Here is a 22,671-nt window from a genome sequence, read left to right as displayed (position 1 = left end):
TTTAAATTACATGAAGAGAAGGTTGAGTAGAATCCTTGTTTATTTACCTTTTCTGTTTATACATTTACGTACGTAGAAGAATGCGTGTGTATATATATATAAATATTTGTGTGTATTACTATATATACTGTACATATGAAAATATTTAAATCATGTGTGCACGTTCCTTTGCCTCTATGTGTGCATGTATGTTTATGAGTATGTACAGTATTTGTATTTATGTATGTGTATTATTTATGTGCATGTATAAGTATATGTACTTGTGTGCATTTGTAAGTGTAGATGTACTTGTGTCTTTATGTATGTTTATATGTGTGCGTAATGGATGTATACGTATTTAGCACCCATAGAAAACAATAGATTGATGAAAATATATTGGAATATGTTTCCTTGGTCAAAACAAAGGGTCGAGAAGTAAACAACATGTGTGCAAGGGGCACGACCATACAGGAGGTGATCGATAATCCTCTGTAACCGGGAGACTTGGCCCTGAAATGCGTCAGCACTTACTTGTTAGGTAACAGCCCAGGCTCAGAGATATGTTGTCAAACGCTATGATGGAGTCTGATTCCTTGGACCAGGACGCGTGGATCTCCAGCCAAAACCTGCATAGCGGAAGACATAGTCATTACGATGCCATCCTGTCACCGCAGGGCGGTATGCAGTAACACTCAGTGACCACCCCTGTGGGAGCCTGGATATCAGTCATATTGGTTGTCAGCTTTGTCAGTAAGGACTTACCTCTCCAGTACACCCTGAAGAGACAGCACCAAATGCTGCCAAACCCCGAGACCCTCCCCATTAGCAAAGTGCCAAAGTGTCCGCGTCTTGACTCTGCCGGTTCTGTTATCGCGAAGCCGCACAGATACATCTCCTAACAAGAAGCCGACCAGAAGGAAGGACATTCGGAGCTAAAACCACAAAAAAAAAGCCAGATAAACAGTCTTCACTCCTGAACTCTCGGCCATTAGCTGAGCATTATTGGGGTCATTTACAAAGACCAGCGTTTTAGATGCCGGTCTTAATCCCCCCGCGCTGGCGCTTTATGCACCTACATTATGTAGAGGCGCTGGTTCTACCTAACAGGGGAATCCCCCACCGGCCTACAACAGCCTTAAAGGGATTCTGTCACCAGGATTTACCCTACAGAGATATTTATATGTGCCATCAGTCTCCTTGTTTTGTATTAAATGATCCCACTCTTACTGTAAATTACCTTGATAAGGAGCCCAAAGGGTTGTCCCGCGATCCGTTGGAGCTCGGCCGTGCCCATCGTTCCGGAGCCCAGCACCGCCTACCAGTTAATATATTCACTGCACTTGCCCTGACGTCATTCCTTCCAAGCGCTGTAATCTCGCGCAGGCGCAGTGTACACAGTAGTCTGCGCCCGTGCAGACTACTGGCACAGGCTTCGTTGATCCAACTGCGCATGCGCCGGCTCTTAGATTACGGCGCTTAGAAGGAATGACGTCAGGGCAAGTGCAGTGAATAAAATAACTGGTAGGCTGGGCTGGGCTCCGGAACGATGGGCGCGGCCGACCTCCAACGGATCGTGGGACAACCCTTTGGGCTCCTTATCAAGGTAATTTACATAGCAATACAGACACACAGAGCAGTAAGAGTGGGATCATTTAATACAAAACAAGGAGACTGATGGCACATATAAATATCTCTGTAGGGTAAATCCTGGTGACAGAATCCCTTTAAATCTACTCCAGCTCCCAAAACTGGCATAGTCATATTCTTGTACATAGGAGGCAGTATTATAGTAGTTATATTCTTGTACATAGGAGCAGTATTATAGTAGTTATATTCTTGTACATAGGAGCAGTATTATAGTAGTTATATTCTTGTACATAGGAGCAGTATTATAGTAGTTATATTCTTGTACATAGGAGCAGTATTATAGTAGTTATATTCTTGTACATAGGAGCAGTATTATAGTAGTTATATTCCTGTACATAGGAGGCAGTATTATAGTAGTTATATTCTTGTACATAGGAGGCAGTATTATAGTAGTTATATTCTTGTACATAGGAGCAGTATTATAGTAGTTATATTCTTGTACATAGGAGCAGTATTATAGTAGCTATATTCTTGTACATAGGAGGCAGTATTATAGTAGTTATATTTCTGTACATAGGAGCAGTATTATAGTAGTTATATTCTTGTACATAGGAGCAGTATTATAGTAGCTATATTCTTGTACATAGGAGGCAGTATTATAGTAGTTATATTTCTTGTACATAGGAGCAGTATTATAGTAGTTATATTCTTGTACATAGGAGCAGTATTATAGTAGTTATATTCTGTACATAGGAGCAGTATTATAGTAGTTATATTCTGTACATAGGAGGCAGTATTATAGTAGTTATATTCTTGTACATAGGAGCAGTATTATAGTAGTTATATTTCTGTACATAGGAGCAGTATTATAGTAGTTATATTCTGTACATAGGAGCAGTATTATAGTATTATATTCTTGTACATAGGAGCAGTATTATAGTAGCTATATTCTTGTACATAGGAGGCAGTATTATAGTAGTTATATTTCTGTACATAGGAGGCAGTATTATAGTAGTTATGTTCCTGTACATAGGAGCAGTATTATAGTAGTTATATTCTTGTACATAGGAGCAGTATTATAGTAGTTATATTCTTGTACATAGGAGCAGTATTATAGTAGTTATATTCTTATATATAGGAGCAGTATTATAGTAGTTATATTCTTGTACATAGGAGGCAGTATTATAGTAGTTATATTTTTGTACATAGGAGCAATATTATAGTAGTTATATTCTTGTACATAGGAGCAGTATTATAGTAGTTATGTTCTTGTACATAGGGAGCAGTATTATAGTAGTTACATTTTTGTACATAGGAGGCAGTATTATAGTAGTTATATTCTTAACCAAATCTCTTTTTATTGAGAAAGCAAATAGATATAAAGTGCCACAATACAGCAAACGCCATACGCAGATGGCATCAGAATAGTGCAATCAAATATAACAAAAGTCAAACAAATGAAGGGGGGGGGGGAACACAAATAGACAAACAGGACAACGGACAGGGATAAAGAAATACCAAACAAGAAGAAGGGAGGGAGGGAGAGGGAGGGAGGGGGGGTGGTGGGTTCAATAATGGCGGTGTCAGTCAGATCATGACAGGGTCTTTCAAGACGCCGGGTGGCGATAGGCTTTCCAGGGATTCCATATGTCCAGAAAACGAGGGCGAGTGTGAGATTCCCAGTGAGCCAGTTCTTCAAAACGACATATCTGATCCACTTTCTCTTGCCACATCAGCAGCGTAGGTGCAGAGTCGTTCTTCCACAGCAGAGGGACTAGCAGGCGGGCAGCAGTTAGAAGTAACGTTGGTAGGTTGTTTTTAGAAGGGGCGAGGGTTATATTGGGGCACCAAAGCAGGACTAATTGCACATCTAGACTTATAGGGGAGCCGCAAATGCGCCCGATTAGGCTCTCAATCTGTGTCCAGAAGGGACGGATTAGACTGCAGGACCACCATATGTGAGATAGGGACCCCTTCTCTGTTCCACACCTCCAGCACTGATCGGGTATTTCGTGATTAAGATTATGGAGGAATTCAGGCGTTTTGTACCAACGCGTAAGAAGCTTAAAGGAATTTTCCTGTATTTTGATACAACGACTGAATCCGTGAGAGTTGGAGAGGATAAATGCTTTTTCGGGTTCTGAGAGGGGGTACGAGAGCTCCTTCTCCCAGGCCACTAAAAAGGATAGTACTGGGGGTGTGGAAGAGAGTAACTCCTTGTAGAGAGTTGACAGGGGCTTCTTCGGGGGGATCGGCATATCTAGTTTCTTTTCCAGCCAGGTGGATTCTTCCGTGCAGAAGGGAGGGAGTTTCAAAATCGCGATATCCTTGCGAAAGGCAGCAAGAGCCAAGAAGGATTGCTTTCGAACCTCAGGCAAGGCCCGAATCGTGTCCCATGCCAAGTCCCCACTCGCAGATACAACCTCCTGTAGTGTGTGGTTAGACAACTGATACCAAACACCTGAAGGGGCAGTGGTCTCGGGATGAACTAAGTTTTGCAATAAGTGCAGAGGGAGGCGAGGATTCGGGAATCTCAGATCTTTAGATCTATAGAGTTTAGCCCATTCAACGAGCATGCCCTTCCAAATGGGGGAGGCAAAGGAATGTGAGGGCGTACAGCTACGGACCCCCCACAGGACGAGATAATCTTTGTATGTAACGAGGCCTCGCTCTAGAGCTGTGCATAGATTTGGGGGGCTTCGGGAAAGAAGAGAGAAGCACCTATTTAGGTGCGTGGCAGTGTAATACAGGTGTACATCGGGAAGGCCGAAGCCACCAAACCTCTTTTCCCTCGTCAATGTGGAGTAAGCTATCCTAGATGGTTTGTTCGACCAGAGGAAAAGGGAGAATCTCCTACGCAACTCTGTAAAGTACGAGCGCGGGAGCCATATGGGCAACGTCTGCAGCAGGTATAGGAGTTTGGGGACAATGAAGGTCTTGAGATAATTCTTCCTGCCTATCCAGGAGATGAAGGGAAGTTTAACCGACTGTAGATGGGATGTAATTGAGTTGAGCATAGGGGTGTAATTAAGGCTATAAAGGTCATTCAGATTCGCAGAGATGTGAATCCCCAAAAATGTGATGTCCCGAGCGGCCCAAGTGAAGGGGGTGGAGCGTTTAAGCGACGCAACAAGAGCGGGTTTACATGTAACATTCAGGGCAAGGGATTTGCTATAGTTGATCTTGAAATTGGAGACCCAACCGAATTCTTCAAATATAGAGTGTAGCCGGGGGAAGGATGTCTCAGGGTTGGTGGTCATAATAAGGAGGTCGTCTGCAAATGCCGCCGTGAGGTGAGTGTGGGAGGCTCTCTGGAGACCTTCAATATCGGGATCTTGCCTGATTTTGCACAGGAGAGTTTCCATGACTATCACAAAAAGCGAGGGGGAGAGAGGGCAACCCTGCCTAGTGCCATTAGTAATGGCAAAGGCGGGTGAAAGAGTGCCGTTGACTTTGACCCTGGCAGAGGGGGCAGAGTACAGAGAGAGGATAGCGGAAATGAGTTGGTCAGGAAAGCCAAATTTCGACAGAGCCAGTGACATATACTGCCAGCTCACTCTGTCAAAAGCTTTCTCTGCATCAGTGCTCAGCAGAGCTAGCGGGGTAGAGGTAGACCGTGCCCAGTTCATGAGATGAAGGAGGCGAACAGTATTCTCATTACCCTGTCTGCCAGAGACAAAGCCAACTTGTTCTTTGTGAATAACATCCGGGAGAACTTTTTGAATCCGTTGAGCCAGGATCTTAGCCCACCATTTAATGTCCGTGTTTAGTAGGGAGATAGGGCGGTAACTGCCACATTGCAACGGGTCTTTATTCTCCTTATGGATAATGGTGATGTGGGCTGTGAGTGACTGGGCAGGGAGGTGGCCACCACCCAGGAGATAATTACATAGGGAGCTAAATTGAGGGGCTAGGACAGATTTAAAAGTTTTATAATAAGAGATGGTGAAACCGTCAGGGCCGGGACTGCGACCGGAGGGGATAGTGGCTAGGACTTTCAGGACTTCCGGGCCAGAGATGGGAGCTAATAGTTGGGAGGACTGATCCGGGGATATAGAGGGAAGCTGAAGGGAGGAGAGGAATTTATTCGAGGCCTCCGCGACGGAGCAGGGAGATGACCCAGGAGGGGGCGGGAGGTTGTAAAGGTCTTCGTAGAAGGCACAAAATGCTTTGGCTATATCAGGGGTAGACTTAAGGTGATTGCCCGCCGCATCTTTGATCGCCGGAATGAAGGAGTCAGAAAATTGTTGTTTAGTTAGCGCCGCCATAAGTCTGTTCCCTCTGTCGCCATGTGCGTAGGATTTGAAGCGTGCACGAAGGAGCAATTTAGCTGAAGTAGCATTCAACATATCTTTTAATTGAGATCGCGCGACAGAAAGCTCCTCCGCAAGGCTTAACGCTTGGGATTGCTTATGGCTGAGCTCGAGGGTGGCGATACGGGATAGGAGGGTGGACATGGCCTGGGCTCTTTGTTTTTTAAGATGGGAGCCGAGAGCGATAAGCTCTCCACGGATCACGGCCTTGTGGGTTTCCCAGATTACAGCGGGGGAGGGAGGGGAGGGACCTGCGGTGTTAGTACTGAAGAACTCCTGGAGGGAGGTGGCTATTTTCCCCGATGACACCTGGTCCTGGATGATGGTCTCATTGAGACGCCAGTTCCATTCCCGTGTAGGGAGAGTGGACAGCGAAACTGTCAGAAAGACAGGGGCGTGGTCCGACAACGTGATGTTGCCTATTCGGGTGTTTACAATTTGTTTGACATGCTCAGAGGAGAGAAAGACATAGTCTAATCTGTGGTGTGAGGACTTGGCATGGGAGTAGAACGAGTAGTCACGACCCGTGGGGTTCAGGGTACGCCAGGTATCAATAACACCTAGTTTACGCAGAGCCACCTTCAGGCGTCTAAGACATACGTGAGTGATAGCCGATTTCCCCGAGGAGGAATCCAGAAGTGGGTCTAGGGTCACATTAAAATCTCCCCCCAGAATTACCATACCCTGTTTGAATGCAGCCAGCGCAGCGAGGGTCTGAACCAGCCATGCAACCTGTCCCCTATTTGGCGCGTAAATATTGGCCAGTGTAACCGGTGTGCCCGCTATAGAGCCCCTCACAAATAAGTACCGGCCATCAGGATCCGAGGAGGAGGCTGTAACCGCAAAGGGTACCTGCTTGTGAATGGCAATACTGACACCCCGGCTAGCGGAGGCCTGTGCGCTGTGGAACCACTGAGTGAACTTTTTGGAAGGAAGATTGGGAATCTTACCTGCCCGGAAATGTGTTTCTTGAAAAAAGGCTATTGAGACTTTGTCTTTTAGTAGTAAGGAAATCACCTGGGATCTTTTGCACGGCTCGTTCAGGCCCCGGACATTAAGGGAAGAAACTATAAGAGAAGCCATGTTAAGTCAGCAGGAAAGCACAAAGCAATCATAATCTGAGCGAACGAAGTAAGAACATTAGGATGGGATAAGAGGACACAGAAGGGGAAACACATGAGGGCAAAAGAAGGGAGACAATAATGCAAACAGTAAATCATAATCACAGAATGCAGAACTAAGAGCTCCACGGAGCGCCTGGGAATCAGAGGATCCTTTCTCATCACGGCCTGGTGCCGGGATCCATCAGGCGGGGGGTCTCGTAGAGCTGGGAGAGGCCATGAAAAGGCCATCAGGTAACAAGGAAGTCAATGAGGGAAACAACGGCAAACAAATCCCCTGTGCAGAGGGGGTGGGAGGGAAGAGGTAGATAACATTCAGGAGGGTGAAGTCCTCAGGGAGGTGAACAAAGGCCTGGATACACCTAGAAAGGCCATGTCAAAAGGCTAGACGGCTCCTATGCATGTCCTGAACAATATAACAGGAGAAAACCGTAACTTCCGGAGGTCCACTCCAGGAGAACACCTGAACTGTGAACGGCGAAAATGGTGGCCAACGTAGCAGAGAAGAATCAGCGATGAGGAGAGCGACCCGCAGCAGCGGAGGCCTGGGAACTCTGACTGGGTCGGGATTTCTTCCCGGCAGGCACAAGGGACCAGGTGTCTGCAGTCGGAGGCGAGGGTATAGGATCTCCCTGGTCTGCCGGCATCCAGGACGGAATTTCAATTGGAGCAATACCCAGTGGGACCCAGGCCCCGGATAGGTCCTGAGGCGTGCGTATGGTGATCTGCCGTCCGTTTTTGACGACGGCCAAGCCAAAGGGGTACAGCCAGCGGAACTGGGTCCCGGAAGATTTAAGAACTTCAAGAAGCGGACGCAAAATACGTCTCTTTGCCAACGTGGAAGGTGCCAAGTCCTGAAAGAACTGCAGCTGCGAGCCTTCATATTCCAGGCGGTCCGCCTCTCTACTGGCTTTCAATAGAGCCGCAGTGTCCACAAAACTGAGGATACCGCAGACAACATCTCTCGGAGGGTCTGAAGCCTTTGGCTTGGGGCGAAGAGCGCGATGTATGCGTTCAATGACAATATTTGCTGCTCTTTCTGGAGTTAAAAGATTCGCGAATATTTCTTTCGCGATTTTTTCGAGAACTTCCGATGCGAATATTTCAGGGAGGCCGCGGATGCGAATATTACGTCTACGGCTGCGATTTTCCTGATCTTCAATTCGCAGGAGGGCATCGTTAAGAAGATCTTTATGCGATCCGAGGGTGGAGCATGTTTCCTCACCGAAGCGAATAATCGCGTCTTGCGAGTTTTCCAGTGCAGCGACTCTCTGGCCGATGGATCGGAGATCGGTCTTTATTTCAGTCAAGTCCTGCTTCAGGGGAGCTAGCGCAGAGTCCAAAATTTCGCGAAGGATCGCTTTTGAAAGATTCGTTCCCCGCTTGCGATTTTTATATTCGGAAGCATCCGAAATACTTCCCGCTTCCGAAAATTCATCCGGATCGGAATGAATAGAAGGAGCCGGCGCCATCTTAGGTGTCCCAGCAGCGGTGCCCTTGGCAGCTTTCCTCAGGAATTTCTCCATGTCAGGCTGTTTGGAGCGGCTCACAGGTGGGTCAGCAGGTTCCCTGGGGCGATCTCTCCCCACTTTGCCCATTTCAAGCTTCTAAAAGGTGCTATAAAAGGGGGTTTGTGCCGGCTAGGATGAGGAGCTCAGTCACCGGCAGCCATGCAGCTCAGCGGCCAAACTCCGCCCCCATAGTAGTTATATTCTTGTACATAGGAGCGGTATTATAGTAGCTATATTCTTGTACATATGAGCAGTATTATAGTAGTTATATTCTTGTACATAGGAGCAGTATTATAGTAGTTATATTCTTGTACATAGGAGCAGTATTATAGTAGTTATATTCTTGAACATAGGGGGCAGTATTATAGTAGTATATACTCGATACCATTCGATAGCACACGAAAAAAAAGAAAACACCCAAAAAGCCGCATACATTCCACATTTTATGGAATGTCGGGCCCATAATCGAACAGTCCCATCCTATTTTTGGGGGGGACAAGGTGACAAAAAAATGGCGAATCGTGCCGTTTTTACAAAAAAAAAATTGTTACGGCGTACAACGCATAGGATTTTTTTTTTATATTTTAATAGTTTGGACTTTTCAGACGTGGCGATATGTAATATGTTTATTTATTTATTGTTTATAAATTTTCAAAAGTAAAATTGGTAAAGAGGGTGAGTTTTTAAACCTTTTTTCTATTTAATAACTATTAGCCAACTTAGGGGCTAGAACCTGGGATCTTTTAACCCCAGGCCATCTTTTGCAAATCCGACATGTGTCACTTTATGTGGTAATGACTTTAAAATGCTTTGACTTATCCAGGGCATTTTGAGATTGTTTTCTCATCACATATTGAGTTAAAAAAAAAAAAAATTTTTGAGAACATTTCGATAACCCACTTTTTAAGTATCAGTTCAGGTCAGAAGGCATTTTGTGAGGCTTACATAATAGAAACCACCCAAAAATGACCCAATTTTAGAAACTACACCCCTCAAGGTTTTCAAAACAGATTTTACTAACTTTGTTAACCCTTTAGGTGTTCCACAAGAATTAATGGAAAATTGACATTCAATTTCAGAATTTCATTTTTTTAGATTTTCCATATTAATCTATTTTTTTCCACTAACAAATCAAGGGTTAACAGCCAAACACAACTCAATATTTATTGCCCTAAATTTTGTAGTATACAGAAACACCCCATATGTGGTCGTAAACTGCTGTACGGGCGCAGAAGGAAAGGAACACCATATGGTTTTTGGAAGGCTGATTTCACTGGGATAATTTTAAGTTGCCATGTCACATTTGAAGCCCCCCTGATGCACCCCTAGAGTAGAAACTCCCCCAAAATTACCCCATTTTGGAAACTACAGGATAAGATGGCAGTTTTGTTGGTACTATTTTAGGGTACATATGATTTTTGGTTCCTCTATATTACACTTTTTGAGAGGCAAGGTAACAAAAAAATAGCTGTTTTGGCACCGTTTTAATTTTTTATTATTTACAATGTACATCTGACTGGTATTTTTATAGAGCAGGTGGTTACGGATGCGACAATACCAAATATGTATACTTTTTTCGTTGTTTGTTTCAGTTTTACATAAAGCTTTTTTGAAAAAAATCATGGTTCTAGTGTCTTCATATTCTGAGAGCTATAGTTTTTTTATTTTTTGGGTGATTGTCTTAGCTAGGTTCTCATTTTTTGCGGTATGAGATGACGGTTTGATTGATACTATTTTAGGGTGCATATGACTTTTTGATCGCTTGGTATTACACTTTGTGATGTAAGGTGACAAAAAATGCCTTTTTTGACACTTTGTTTTTTTACGGTGTTCACATGTGGGGTTAGTTCATGTGATATTTTTATACAGTAGGTTCTTATGGATGCGGCGATACCTAATATGTATACTTTTTTCTATTTAAGTTTTACACAATAACAGCATTTTTGAAACAAGAAAAAATCATGTTTTAGTGTCTCCATAGTCTGAGAGCCATAGTTTTTTTTTATTTTTTGGGCGATTGTCTTAGGTAGGGGGTCATTGCGTGATGAGGTGACGGTTAGATTGGTACTATTTTGGGGGGCATACGTCTTTTTGATCACTTGGTGTTGCACTTTTAGTGATGTAAGGTGACAAAAAAATTTGTTTAGCAGTTTTTATTGTTGGTGATATTGTCGGTGATATGGACGCGGCGATACCCAATATGTCTACTTTTCTTTTTTTCCCTATAAAAAAAAAAATAATTACTTTATTTTGGGAAAAGGACGCTTTTTTTATTTATCGAAACTTAGAATTTTTTTGTTAAACTTTATTTTTTTTTAACTTCTTTTTTCACTTTATTTTTTGTCCCACTCTGGGACTTCAACGTTTGGGGGTCTGATCGCCTTTACAATGCATTACAACACTTCTGTATTGTGATGCATTGTGATGCATTGGCTGTAAGTGTATTACACAGTGTAATACAGGGGGCTGGATCTCACAGGCTGTCACGGAAGGCAGCCACGATGCCTAAGGAAGGCATCGGGCTGTCTTTCCTGCCATCAAGTCCCCGTCACAGCAGCACGGGGACCCAATGGCTGCTCCCATCCCCGCACGGACATCGCACGTGCCGCGGTCAGCGCTGACCGTGGCACATTAAGGGTTAATGCGCCGGCATCAGTGTTTTCACAGATGCCGGCGCATACAGCAGGGGTCCGGCTATCAGTAACTGCCAGACCCCTGCCGCTGATAGGGCATGTGCATCTCCTGCACTCGCCTTATCAGTGCGCCGTAATAGTACGACGCTGGGCGGCAAGTCACGTCCCGCTGCGCCGTACTATTATGGCGCTGGTCAGGAAGGGGTTAATCCATTTTCCTATTCACCCTAATAGCCCTGGGCTTTGTGCACACAGCAGCAGGGAGCTTACCATGGCAGCCATGGCTTCAGTAGCGTCCTGGCTGCCATGGTAAACGATCGGATTATACTGCCGGGGCTCCGATCACAACTGCCACTGCACCACCAATGAAGAGGGCGGAGGGGACCCTCTGGCCACTGCCACCAATGATTTAATACTGGGAGGGAGGGGGTTGGGGGCGCAACACTAAGAGCAGCGCACTCCATGTTCTCTGATACTAGGCTGCGCAGTAGTCCCGGTATCTAATCAATACCGGTACAAAAGTATTGATTGGGTATCGATAATTCGATACCCGGTGCAACCCTAGTAGAACATCATCAGAAAGATAGGACTGACATTAAGGAATGTAGAAAAGCGGGGTGACTGCCCATGTGCCATCATTACATGTTACAGCAGTGTTGTCACCCAGCTTTCCCAGATTTCTGAATGGCAATGTCTTTAACATCCCATGTTCTTCAAATTATAGTCAGCTACACAGATTAGCAATTTAGGATTCGGGAAGATTGGGAGGCAGCCATTACACAGTAAGGCATCATGCACGCGAACGCATTTTCTTTACGTGTCCGTTCCGTTTTTTTTTACAGACCGTATGCGGAACCATTAATTTCAATGTGTCCGCAAAAAAAACGGAAGTTACTCCGTGTGCATTCCGTATTTCCGTTCCGCAAAAAGATAGAACATGTCCTATTATTGTCTGCATTACGGACAAGGATAGGATTGTTCTATTAGGGGCCGGCTCTTCCATTACGCAAAATACGGAATGCACACGGACGTCATCTGTATTTTTTGAGGATCCGTTTTTTGCAGACCGCTAAATATGTACAGTCGTATGCATGAGCCCTAATACTCAGCTTTCCCAGATGTATGAACTGCAAATCTGCTCCAGTATCACTACTGAATGAGTTACATGGAAAGCTGGGTGTCAACCATAACCAATATGGCTGCCATTACAGATCACAATGCAGTTGTCACCCAGCTTTTCCAGATTCCTGAATGTCACAGTTTTTGTGAAGGTCTCAGTATGTCTTGCTTGTTTTTGTGTTTGTTTTTTTTGTTTTTTTTATGCCTTTTTTTTACATACGTTTTTGCTGCAATTTTGGTAGAAAGTCTATGGGAATTTTGCAACGCAGGACACACACGTTTTTTGCAAATGGCATTGTTTTTAATGCAGTATGCTGTAGCAGTAGCTTTGTTTTCAGCAGTTTTTCCATCCCCTTTTTTACAGGCAAAAATATAAAAACGCCTTGTGTTAATGGCACTAAAAATGCACCATAAAAACACATGTGACGTGCAAATAAAAAAACTGAGCCTGTGAGGCCACCAGATGTATAGTAGCTATCCTCTAAGTCAATGCTCAACCTTTCAAGCATGCCTTGAGGTATAACTTGGATAATAAGTAAGCCAGCACCTCATCTGCAGGCAGCTGTTTTGGGGCTGATTGCTCCTCATCAGTGCACAGTAGAGACTGGGTAAGAGGCCTTGGTCAGGATTCAAAGGGTACTAGTTCTCCCTATGGAAAGTGCCTAGTAGGCGTGAGGAGTTTAAAGGACAGGCAACACTCCTCTGGATTTCTGGGAAAACGATATGCAAATCAAATCTCTGTGCAAGAGGCCAGGGCACAGAGCTGATTTGCATATCTTTTTCCAGAAACCCAGTTGAGTGTTGTCTGGCTTATAAGACTCTTCACACCTACCTAGGCGCTATCTATAAGGAGAATGCAAAAAAACCTTCATGTGTTTCGACTGTTATTTTTATCGGCAAAAAAATAAAAAAGGACCAGACTTCACTTGCATACAAACCCCAGACCAGACTTCACCTGCATACAAACCCCAGACCAGACTTCACCTGTATACAGACCCCAGACCAGACTTCACCTGCATACAAACCCCAGACCAGACTTCACCTGTATACAGACCCCACACCAGACTTCACCTGCATACAGACCCCAGACCAGACTTCACCTGCATACAGACACCAGACCAGACTTCACCTGCATACAGACCCCAGACCAGACTTCACCTGCATACAGACCCCAGACCAGACTTCACTTGCATACAGACCCCAGACCAGACTTCATCTGCATACAGACCCCACACCAGACTTCACCTGCATACAGACACCAGACCAGACTTCACCTGCATACAGACCCCAGACCAGACTTCACCTGCATACAGACACCAGACCAGACTTCACCTGCATACAGACCCCAGACCAGACTTCACCTGCATACAGACACCAGACCAGACTTCACCTGCATACAGACACCAGACCAGACTTCACCTGCATACAGACCCCAGACCAGACTTCACCTGCATACAGACCCCAGACCAGACTTCACCTGTATACAGACCCCAGACCAGACTTCACCTGCATACAGACCCCAGACCAGACTTCACCTGCATTCAGATTCCAGACCAGACTTCACCTGCATACAGACCCCACACCAGACTTCACCTGTATACAGACCCCACACCAGACTTCACCTGCATACAGACCCCAGACCAGACTTCACCTGCATACAGACCCCAGACCAGACTTCACCTGCATACAAACCCCAGACCAGACTTCACCTGTATACAGACCCCACACCAGACTTCACCTGCATACAGACCCCAGACCAGACTTCACCTGCATACAGACCCCAGACCAGACTTCACCTGCATACAAACCCCAGACCAGACTTCACCTGTATACAGACCCCACACCAGACTTCACCTGCATACAGACCCCAGACCAGACTTCACCTGTATACAGACCCCAGACCAGACTTCACCTGCATACAAACCCCAGACCAGACTTCACCTGTATACAGACCCCAGACCAGACTTCACCTGTATACAGACCCCACACCAGACGTCACCTGCATACAGACCCCAGACCAGACTTCACCTGCATACAGACCCCAGACCAGACTTCACCTGTATACAGACCCCAGACCAGACTTCACCTGCATACAGACCCCAGACCAGACTTCACCTGTATACAGACCCCACACCAGACTTCACCTGCATACAGACCCCAGAACAGATGGGACCTGCATGCAGACCCCAGACCAGACTTCACCTGCATTCAGATTCCAGACCAGACTTCACCTGCATACAGACCCCAGACCAGACTTCACCTGCATACAGACCCCACACCAGACTTCACCTGCATACAGACCCCAGACCAGACTTCACCTGCATTCAGACCCCACACCAAACTTCACCTGCATGCAGACCCCACACCAGACTTCACCCGCATACAAACCCCACACCAGACTTCACCTGCATACAGACCCCAGACCAGACTTCACCCGCATACAGACCCCAGACCAGACTTCACCTGCATACAGACCCCAGACCAGACTTCACCTGCATACAGACCCCAGACCAGACTTCACCTGCATACAGACCCCAGACCAGACTTCACCTGCATACAGACCCCAGACCAGACTTCACCTGTATACAGACCCCACACCAGACTTCACCTGCATACAGACCCCAGACCAGACTTCACCTGCATACAGACCCCAGACCAGACTTCACCTGCATACAGACCCCAGACCAGACTTCACCTGCATACAAACCCCAGACCAGACTTCACCTGTATACAGACCCCACACCAGACTTCACCTGCATACAGACCCCAGACCAGACTTCACCTGCATACACACCCCAGACCAGACTTCACCTGCATACAGAACCCACACCAGACTTCACCTGCATACAGACCCCACACCAGACTTCACCTGCATGCAGACCCCAGACCAGACTTCACCTGCATTCAGATTCCAGACCAGACTTCACCTGCATACAGACCCCAGACCAGACTTCACCCGCATACAGACCCCAGACCAGACTTCACCTGCATGCAGACCCCAGACCAGACTTCACCTGCATCCAGACCCCAGACCAGACTTCACCAGGCATACAGACCCCAGACTAGACTTCACCTGCATACAGACCCCAGACCAGACTTCACCCGCATACAGACCCCAGACCAGACTTCACCTGCATACAGACCCCAGACCAGACTTCACCTGCATCCAGACCCCAGACCAGACTTCACCTGCATCCAGACCCCAGACCAGACTTCACCTGCATACAGACCCTAGACTAGACATCACCGGCATACAGACCCCAGACCAGACTTCCACTGTATACAGACCCCACACCACCTCTGTGGTCTCCCGCTGCACTTGGAATACTCACCTTTCCAGCAGGGGGCCTCCGGATACTATACAGCACGTTCATGGTCCCGCGCTGCACTGACCACCTGACGTATGCACGCCATGACCTGATGCGCTGTGTGACGTCAGGCGCAGAGCAGCGCGGAATGATGGAGTGTCGGCGGCGCCCCTGCTGGAAAGGTAAGTTGGTGAAACTGAGTGGGTGGGGGCGCGACTAAGGCCAGGCGCCCAGAGGGCACAGCGTCTTAGCAACCAATGACACTGTGCAATCCGGGTGTCAGGAGGAGCAGGGCAGCAGAGACTATGGCACAAGGGGGGAGAGCTGATGGCACAAGGGGGGGGGGGAGAGATGATGGCACAATGGAGGGAGAGATGATGGCACTGGGGGAGTAGAGCTGATGGCACAAGGGGGGAGAGCTGATTGCACAAAGGAGGAGAGCTGATGGCACAAGGGGGGACAGATGTTGGCACAATGGGGGGGGACAGATGACGGCACAATGGTGGGAAAGAGGATGGCACTGGGGAAGTAAATCTAAAGGCACAAGGGGGAGATCTTATGGCACAAGGGGGAGAGCTGATGGCACTGGGGGAGTGGAGCTAATGGCACTGGGAGAGTGGAGCTGATGGCACTGGGGGAGTGGAGCTGATGGCACTGGGGGAGTGGAGCTGATGGCACTGGGGGAGTGGAGCTTATGGCACTGGGGGAGTGGAGCTGATGGCACTGGGGGAGTGGAGCTAATGGCACTGGGGGAGTGGAGCTGATGGCACTGGGGGAGTGGAGCTGATGGCACTGGGGGAGTGGAGCTAATGGCACTGGGGGAGTGGAGCTAATGGCACTGGGGGAGTGGAGCTAATGGCACTGGGGGAGTGGAGCTAATGGCACTGGGGGAGTGGAGCTAATGGCACTGGGGGAGTGGAGCTGATGGCACTGGGGTGGGGGAGTGGAGCTGATGGCACTGGGGGAGTGGAGCTGATGGCACTGGGGGAGTGGAGCTGATGGCACTGGGGGAGTGGAGCTAATGGCACTGGGGGAGTGGAGCTGATGGCACTGGGGGAGTGGAGCTGATGGCACTGGGGGAGTGGAGCTGATGGCACTGGGTGGGGAAGACCTAATGGCAGTGGGGGCACAGACCTGATGGCACGGGGGAGCTGATGGCACCGGGGGACAATGGAGCTGATGGCACAGGGGGGAACTGATGCACTTGGGCTGATCGCACAGTGGGGAACGAAGGGTGTTGGGGACTAATGGCAGGGGGTCTTATGAGTTTTTATAAAGGAAAACAGTCTATTAATTCATTTTTTCTTTTTAGATTACTCGATTAATTGTAAAAATAAATCGATAGAATATTCGATTACTAAAATAATCGTTTACTGCAGCCCTACTCCAGTCCAGACTTCACCTGCATACAGACCTCAGACCAGACTTCACCTGCATACAGACCTCAGACCAGACTTCACCTGCATACAGACCTCAGACCAGACTTCACCTGTATACAGACCTCAGACCAGACTTCACCTGCATACAGACCTCAGACCAGACTTCACCTGCATTCAGATTCCAGACCAGACTTCACCCGCATACAGACCCCAGACCAGACTTCACCTGCATACAGACCCCAGACCAGACTTCACCTGCATTCAGACCCCAGATCAGACTTCACCCGCATACAGACCCCAGACCAGACTTCACCCGCATACAGACCCCAGACAAGACTTTACCGGCATACAGACCCCAGACCAGACTTCACCTGCATGCAGACCCCAGACCAGACTTCACCTGCATGCAGACCCCAGACCAGACTTCACCTGCATGCAGACCCCAGACCAGACTTCACCTGCATGCAGACCCCAGACCAGACTTTACCTGCATGCAGACCCCAGACCAGACTTCACCTGCATACAGACCCCAGACCAGACTTCACCTGCATACAGACCTCAGACCAGACTTCACCTGCATACAGACCTCAGACCAGACTTCACCTGCATTCAGATTCCAGACCAGACTTCACCTGCATACAGACCCCAAACCAGACTTTACCTGCATACAGACCCCAGATCAGACTTCACCTGCATACAGACCCCAGACCAGACTTCACCCGCATACAGACCCCAGACCAGACTTCACCTGCATACAGACCCCAGACCAGACTTCACCTGCATTCAGACCCCAGATCAGACTTCACCCGCATACAGACCCCAGACCAGACTTCACCCGCATACAGACCCCAGACAAGACTTTACCGGCATACAGACCCCAGACCAGACTTCACCTGCATGCAGACCCCAGACCAGACTTCACCTGCATGCAGACCCCAGACCAGACTTCACCTGCATACAGACCTCAGACCAGACTTCACCTGCATACAGACCTCAGACCAGACTTCACCTGCATACAGACCTCAGACCAGACTTCACCTGCATTCAGACCCCAGACCAGACTTCACCCGCATACAGACCCCAGACCAGACTTCACCTGCATACAGACCCCAGACCAGACTTCACCTGCATTCAGACCCCAGACCAGACTTCACCCGCATACAGACCCCAGACCAGACTTCACCCGCATACAGACCCCAGACAAGATATTACCGGCATACAGACCCCAGACCAGACTTCACCTGCATGCAGACCCCAGACCAGACTTCACCTGCATGCAGACCCCAGACCAGACTTCACCTGCATGCAGACCCCAGACCAGACTTCACCTGCATTCAGACCCCAGACCAGACTTCACCTGCATTCAGATTCCAGACCAGACTTCACCTGCATGCAGACCCCAGACCAGACTTCACCCGCATACAGACCCCAGACAAGATATTACCGGCATACAGACCCCAGACCAGACTTCACCTGCATGCAGACCCCAGACCAGACTTCACCTGCATGCAGACCCCAGACCAGACTTCACCTGCATGCAGACCCCAGACCAGACTTCACCTGCATGCAGACCCCAGACCAGACTTCACCTGCATTCAGATTCCAGACCAGACTTCACCTGCATGCAGACCCCAGACCAGACTTCACCTGCATGCAGACCCCAGACCAGACTTCACCTGCATACAGACCCCAGACCAGACTTCACCTGCATACAGACCTCAGACCAGACTTCACCTGCATACAGACCCCAGACCAGACTTCACCTGCATACAGACCCCAGACCAGACTTCACCTGCATACAGACCCCAGACCAGACTTCACCTGCATACAGACCCCAGACCAGACTTCACCTGCATGCAGACCCCAGACCAGACTTCACCTGCATGCAGACCCCAGACCAGACTTCACCTGCATGCAGACCCCAGACCAGACTTCACCTGCATGCAGACCCCAGACCAGACTTCACCTGCATGCAGACCCCAGACCAGACTTCACCTGCATGCAGACCCCAGACCAGACTTCACCTGCATACAGACCTCAGACCAGACTTCACCTGCATCCAGACCTCAGACCAGACTTCACCTGCATACAGACCTCAGACCAGACTTCACCTGCATACAGACCCCAGACCAGACTTCACCTGCATACAGACCCCAGACCAGACTTCACCTGCATGCAGACCCCAGACCAGACTTCACCTGCATGCAGACCCCAGACCAGACTTCACCTGCATGCAGACCCCAGACCAGACTTCACCTGCATGTAGACCCCAGACCAGACTTCACCTGCATGCAGACCCCAGACCAGACTTCACCTGCATGTAGACCCCAGACCAGACTTCACCTGCATGCAGACCCCAGACCAGACTTCACCTGCATGCAGACCCCAGACCAGACTTCACCTGCATGCAGACCCCAGACCAGACTTCACCTGCATGCAGACCCCAGACCAGACTTCACCTGCATGTAGACCCCAGACCAGACTTCACCTGCATGCAGACCCCAGACCAGACTTCACCTGCATGCAGACCCCAGAAAAGACTTCACCTGCATGCAGACCCCAGACCAGACTTCACCTGCATTCAGATACCAGACCAGACTTCACCTGCATGCAGACCCCAGACCAGACTTCACCTGCATGCAGACCCCAGACCAGACTTCACCTGCATGCAGACCCCAGACCAGACTTCACCTGCATGCAGACCCCAGACCAGACTTCCCCCGCATACAGACCCCAGACCAGACTTCCCTGCATACAGACCCCAGACCAGACTTCCCTGCATACAGACCCCAGACCAGACTTCACCTGCATTCAGATTCCAGACCAGACTTCACCTGCATGCAGACCCCAGACCAGACTTCACCTGCATGCAGACCCCAGACCAGACTTCACCTGCATGCAGACCCCAGACCAGACTTCCCCCGCATACAGACCTCAGACCAGACTTCCCTGCACACAGACCTCAGACCAGAGTGTATGATGTATGTATGGTGCATGTATGTGCTTTCTGCATTAGTGTAAGTCCTGGTAATCAGTTAACGATAATTTGGTGGCAGCCGAAGCCGTTGTGTGACATCTTCATCATAATTACATCAGCAATCACTCTCATCACCTTCTGATGTTATTTTAGCAGATGATGCAGAGAGACAAAGTGAAGGGTTAACCAAATCCTCATTTATCCAAATCAGGGACATTTATCACACAGGAAATAGCAGGACCTGATCATTTATATGCCAAAAATGTTTGTTTGCTACTTTTTGGTTAATGGACGATCACAAAACTGTGTGTTCAGCAAATGATCTCCTGATTAGAAGCCGAGAAGATAAATAAAACAACAAACGTTGCGGCCGCTCTCCCAGGACACCGCCATTTGTCATCATCTCCGCATCCCTTAACCAGGGGCGTACTTATTAATTGCTGTAATAGAATGGCGTATCTGCTGGTTAAATACACAAGATTCTGCAGACTCGTCTGATGTATCAGATCTGCTGGATGTATTCATCTTCTCGTAACTGCGCACATAGATCATTCATCAGAAGCTCTGCCACCAGCAGTAATCCTCATTAACCGTCCTCATGGAGCGACAGCGAGGTCATGTGACTGTCCGTACCGGGAAATCAACAGGACGCACGGAAAAACCAAATACATTGGAAAGAGATTACAGTAGTTATATTCTTGCACATAGGAGCAGTATTATAGTAGCTATATTCTTGTACATAGGAGCAGTATTATAGTAGTTATATCCTTGTACATAGGAGGCAGTATTATAGTAGTTATATTCTTGTACATAGGAGCAGTATTATAGTAGTTATATTCTTGTATATAGGAGCAGTATTATAGTAGTTATATTCTTGTACATAGGAGCAGTATTATAGTAGTTATATTCTTGTACATAGGAGCAGTATTATAGTAGTTATATCCTTGTACATAGGAGGCAGCATTATAGTAGTTATATTCTTGTATATAGGAGCAGTATTATAGTAGTTATATTCTTGTATATAGGAGCAGTATTATAGTAGTTATATTCTTGTACATAGGAGCAGTATTATAGTAGTTATATTCTTGTACATAGGAGCAGTATTATAGTAGTTATATCCTTGTACATAGGAGGCAGCATTATAGTAGTTATATTCTTGTATATAGGAGCAGTATTATAGTAGTTATATTCTTATACATAGGAGCAGTATTATAGTAGTTATATTCTTGTACATAGAAGGCAGTATTATAGTAGTTGTATTCTTGTACATAGGAGCAGTATTATATTAGTTGTATTCTTGTACATAGGAGCAGTATTATATTAGTTATATTCTTGTACATAGGAGCAGTATTATAGTAGTTATATTCTTGTACATAGGAGGCAGTATTATAGTAGTTATATTCTTGCACATAGGAGCAGTATTATAGTAGTTATATTCTTGTACATAGCAGCAGTATTATAGTAGTTATATTCTTGTACATAGGAGGCAGTATTATAGTAGTTATATTCTTTTACATAGGAGGCAGTATTATAGTAGTTATATTCTTGTACATAGGAGGCAGTATTATAGTAGTTATATTCTTGTACATAGGAGGCAGTATTATAGTAGTTATATTCTTGTACATAGGAGCAGTATTATAGTAGTTATATTCTTTTACATAGGAGCAGTATTATAGTAGTAATATTCCGGTACATAAGAGCAGTATTATAGTAGTTATATTCTTGCACATAGGAGCAGTATTATAGTAGTTATATTCTTGTACATAGCAGCAGTATTATAGTAGTTATATTCTTTTACATAGGAGCAGTATTATAGTAGTTATATTCCTGTACATAGGAGCAGTATTATAGTAGTTATATTCTTGCACATAGGAGCAGTATTATAGTAGTTATATTCTTGTACATAGCAGCAGTATTATAGTAGTTATATTCTTTTACATAGGAGCAGTATTATAGTAGTTATATTCCTGTACATAAGAGCAGTATTATAGCAATTACCTCTTTAGACATACAGGGAAGTATTATAGAAGTTATATTGTGCACAGGAACCACTATTATAACTCCTTGAAATAGTTTTATGGCAGGAGATTTGGACACTGTTGGGTTTCCTCCATAGTTTGAGTACAGGTAATGTTTCTGTGTTGATTTATGGTAAGACATTCTGTAGTTCATCTTTCCCTTCTATCTATACGATGTGGTTTTTGATGACTGGAGCATTAGCAGGAGGACATTATGTAGTGATCGCTATCTCTGCACTGACATGGATATACTGCACATATCAGTCTTGTTATATGCCATTCTATAACAGCACAATGTGGCTTTGTTTAGGATTGGAGTTTTGTGTCCATTTATGGCAAATTTGTCAAAATTGTTTTGCGGGTGTAGCACATGGTTACATCCTGTATTTGGCGCTCTGGTTACTAGATACACAATACAAGGTCACACTCATCCTAATTAAGACATTGAATTCAGATCTAGAAATATATTTTATGATAACGTCAGTGTTATTATTGTCTGCAATCTGTGAGCGCGGAGATATTGTCACTGCTCATAATAACCCATGAAAGGATCTTTAGAATTCATTCACACTGCTCGTCAGCGCCATGATTTATAGCAGAGCGCTGCAAAGAAGAGAGAGAAACAGGAAAAACAAGAAAATTCAGAGTCATGCCGCCTATCCATTCACTAGAGATCAGCGGTGACATCACTGAGCATGCCGCCTATCCATTCACTAGAGATCAGCG

At 46.7% G+C, this 22,671-nt stretch overlaps 1 protein-coding gene across 1 annotated transcript in view; it reads right to left on the bottom strand.

The window, feature by feature from the left end:
- LOC122935549 (ALK tyrosine kinase receptor-like) overlaps positions 1–22,671 on the bottom strand; it is a 326,171-nt gene that overhangs the window by 81,567 nt on the left and 221,933 nt on the right. Inside the window, exons 7-8 of the mRNA XM_044291319.1 lie at positions 742–911; positions 511–605 (exon numbers count right to left, since the gene is read on the bottom strand). Of these exons, the coding sequence (XP_044147254.1) occupies positions 511–605; positions 742–911 (265 nt within the window). The remainder of the gene's footprint in view (positions 1–510; positions 606–741; positions 912–22,671) is intronic.

This window comes from Bufo gargarizans, chromosome 4, assembly GCF_014858855.1.
Source record: "Bufo gargarizans isolate SCDJY-AF-19 chromosome 4, ASM1485885v1, whole genome shotgun sequence".
Taxonomy (NCBI): Eukaryota; Metazoa; Chordata; class Amphibia; order Anura; family Bufonidae; genus Bufo; species Bufo gargarizans.
This window is presented reverse-complemented; position numbering and strand designations above follow the sequence as displayed.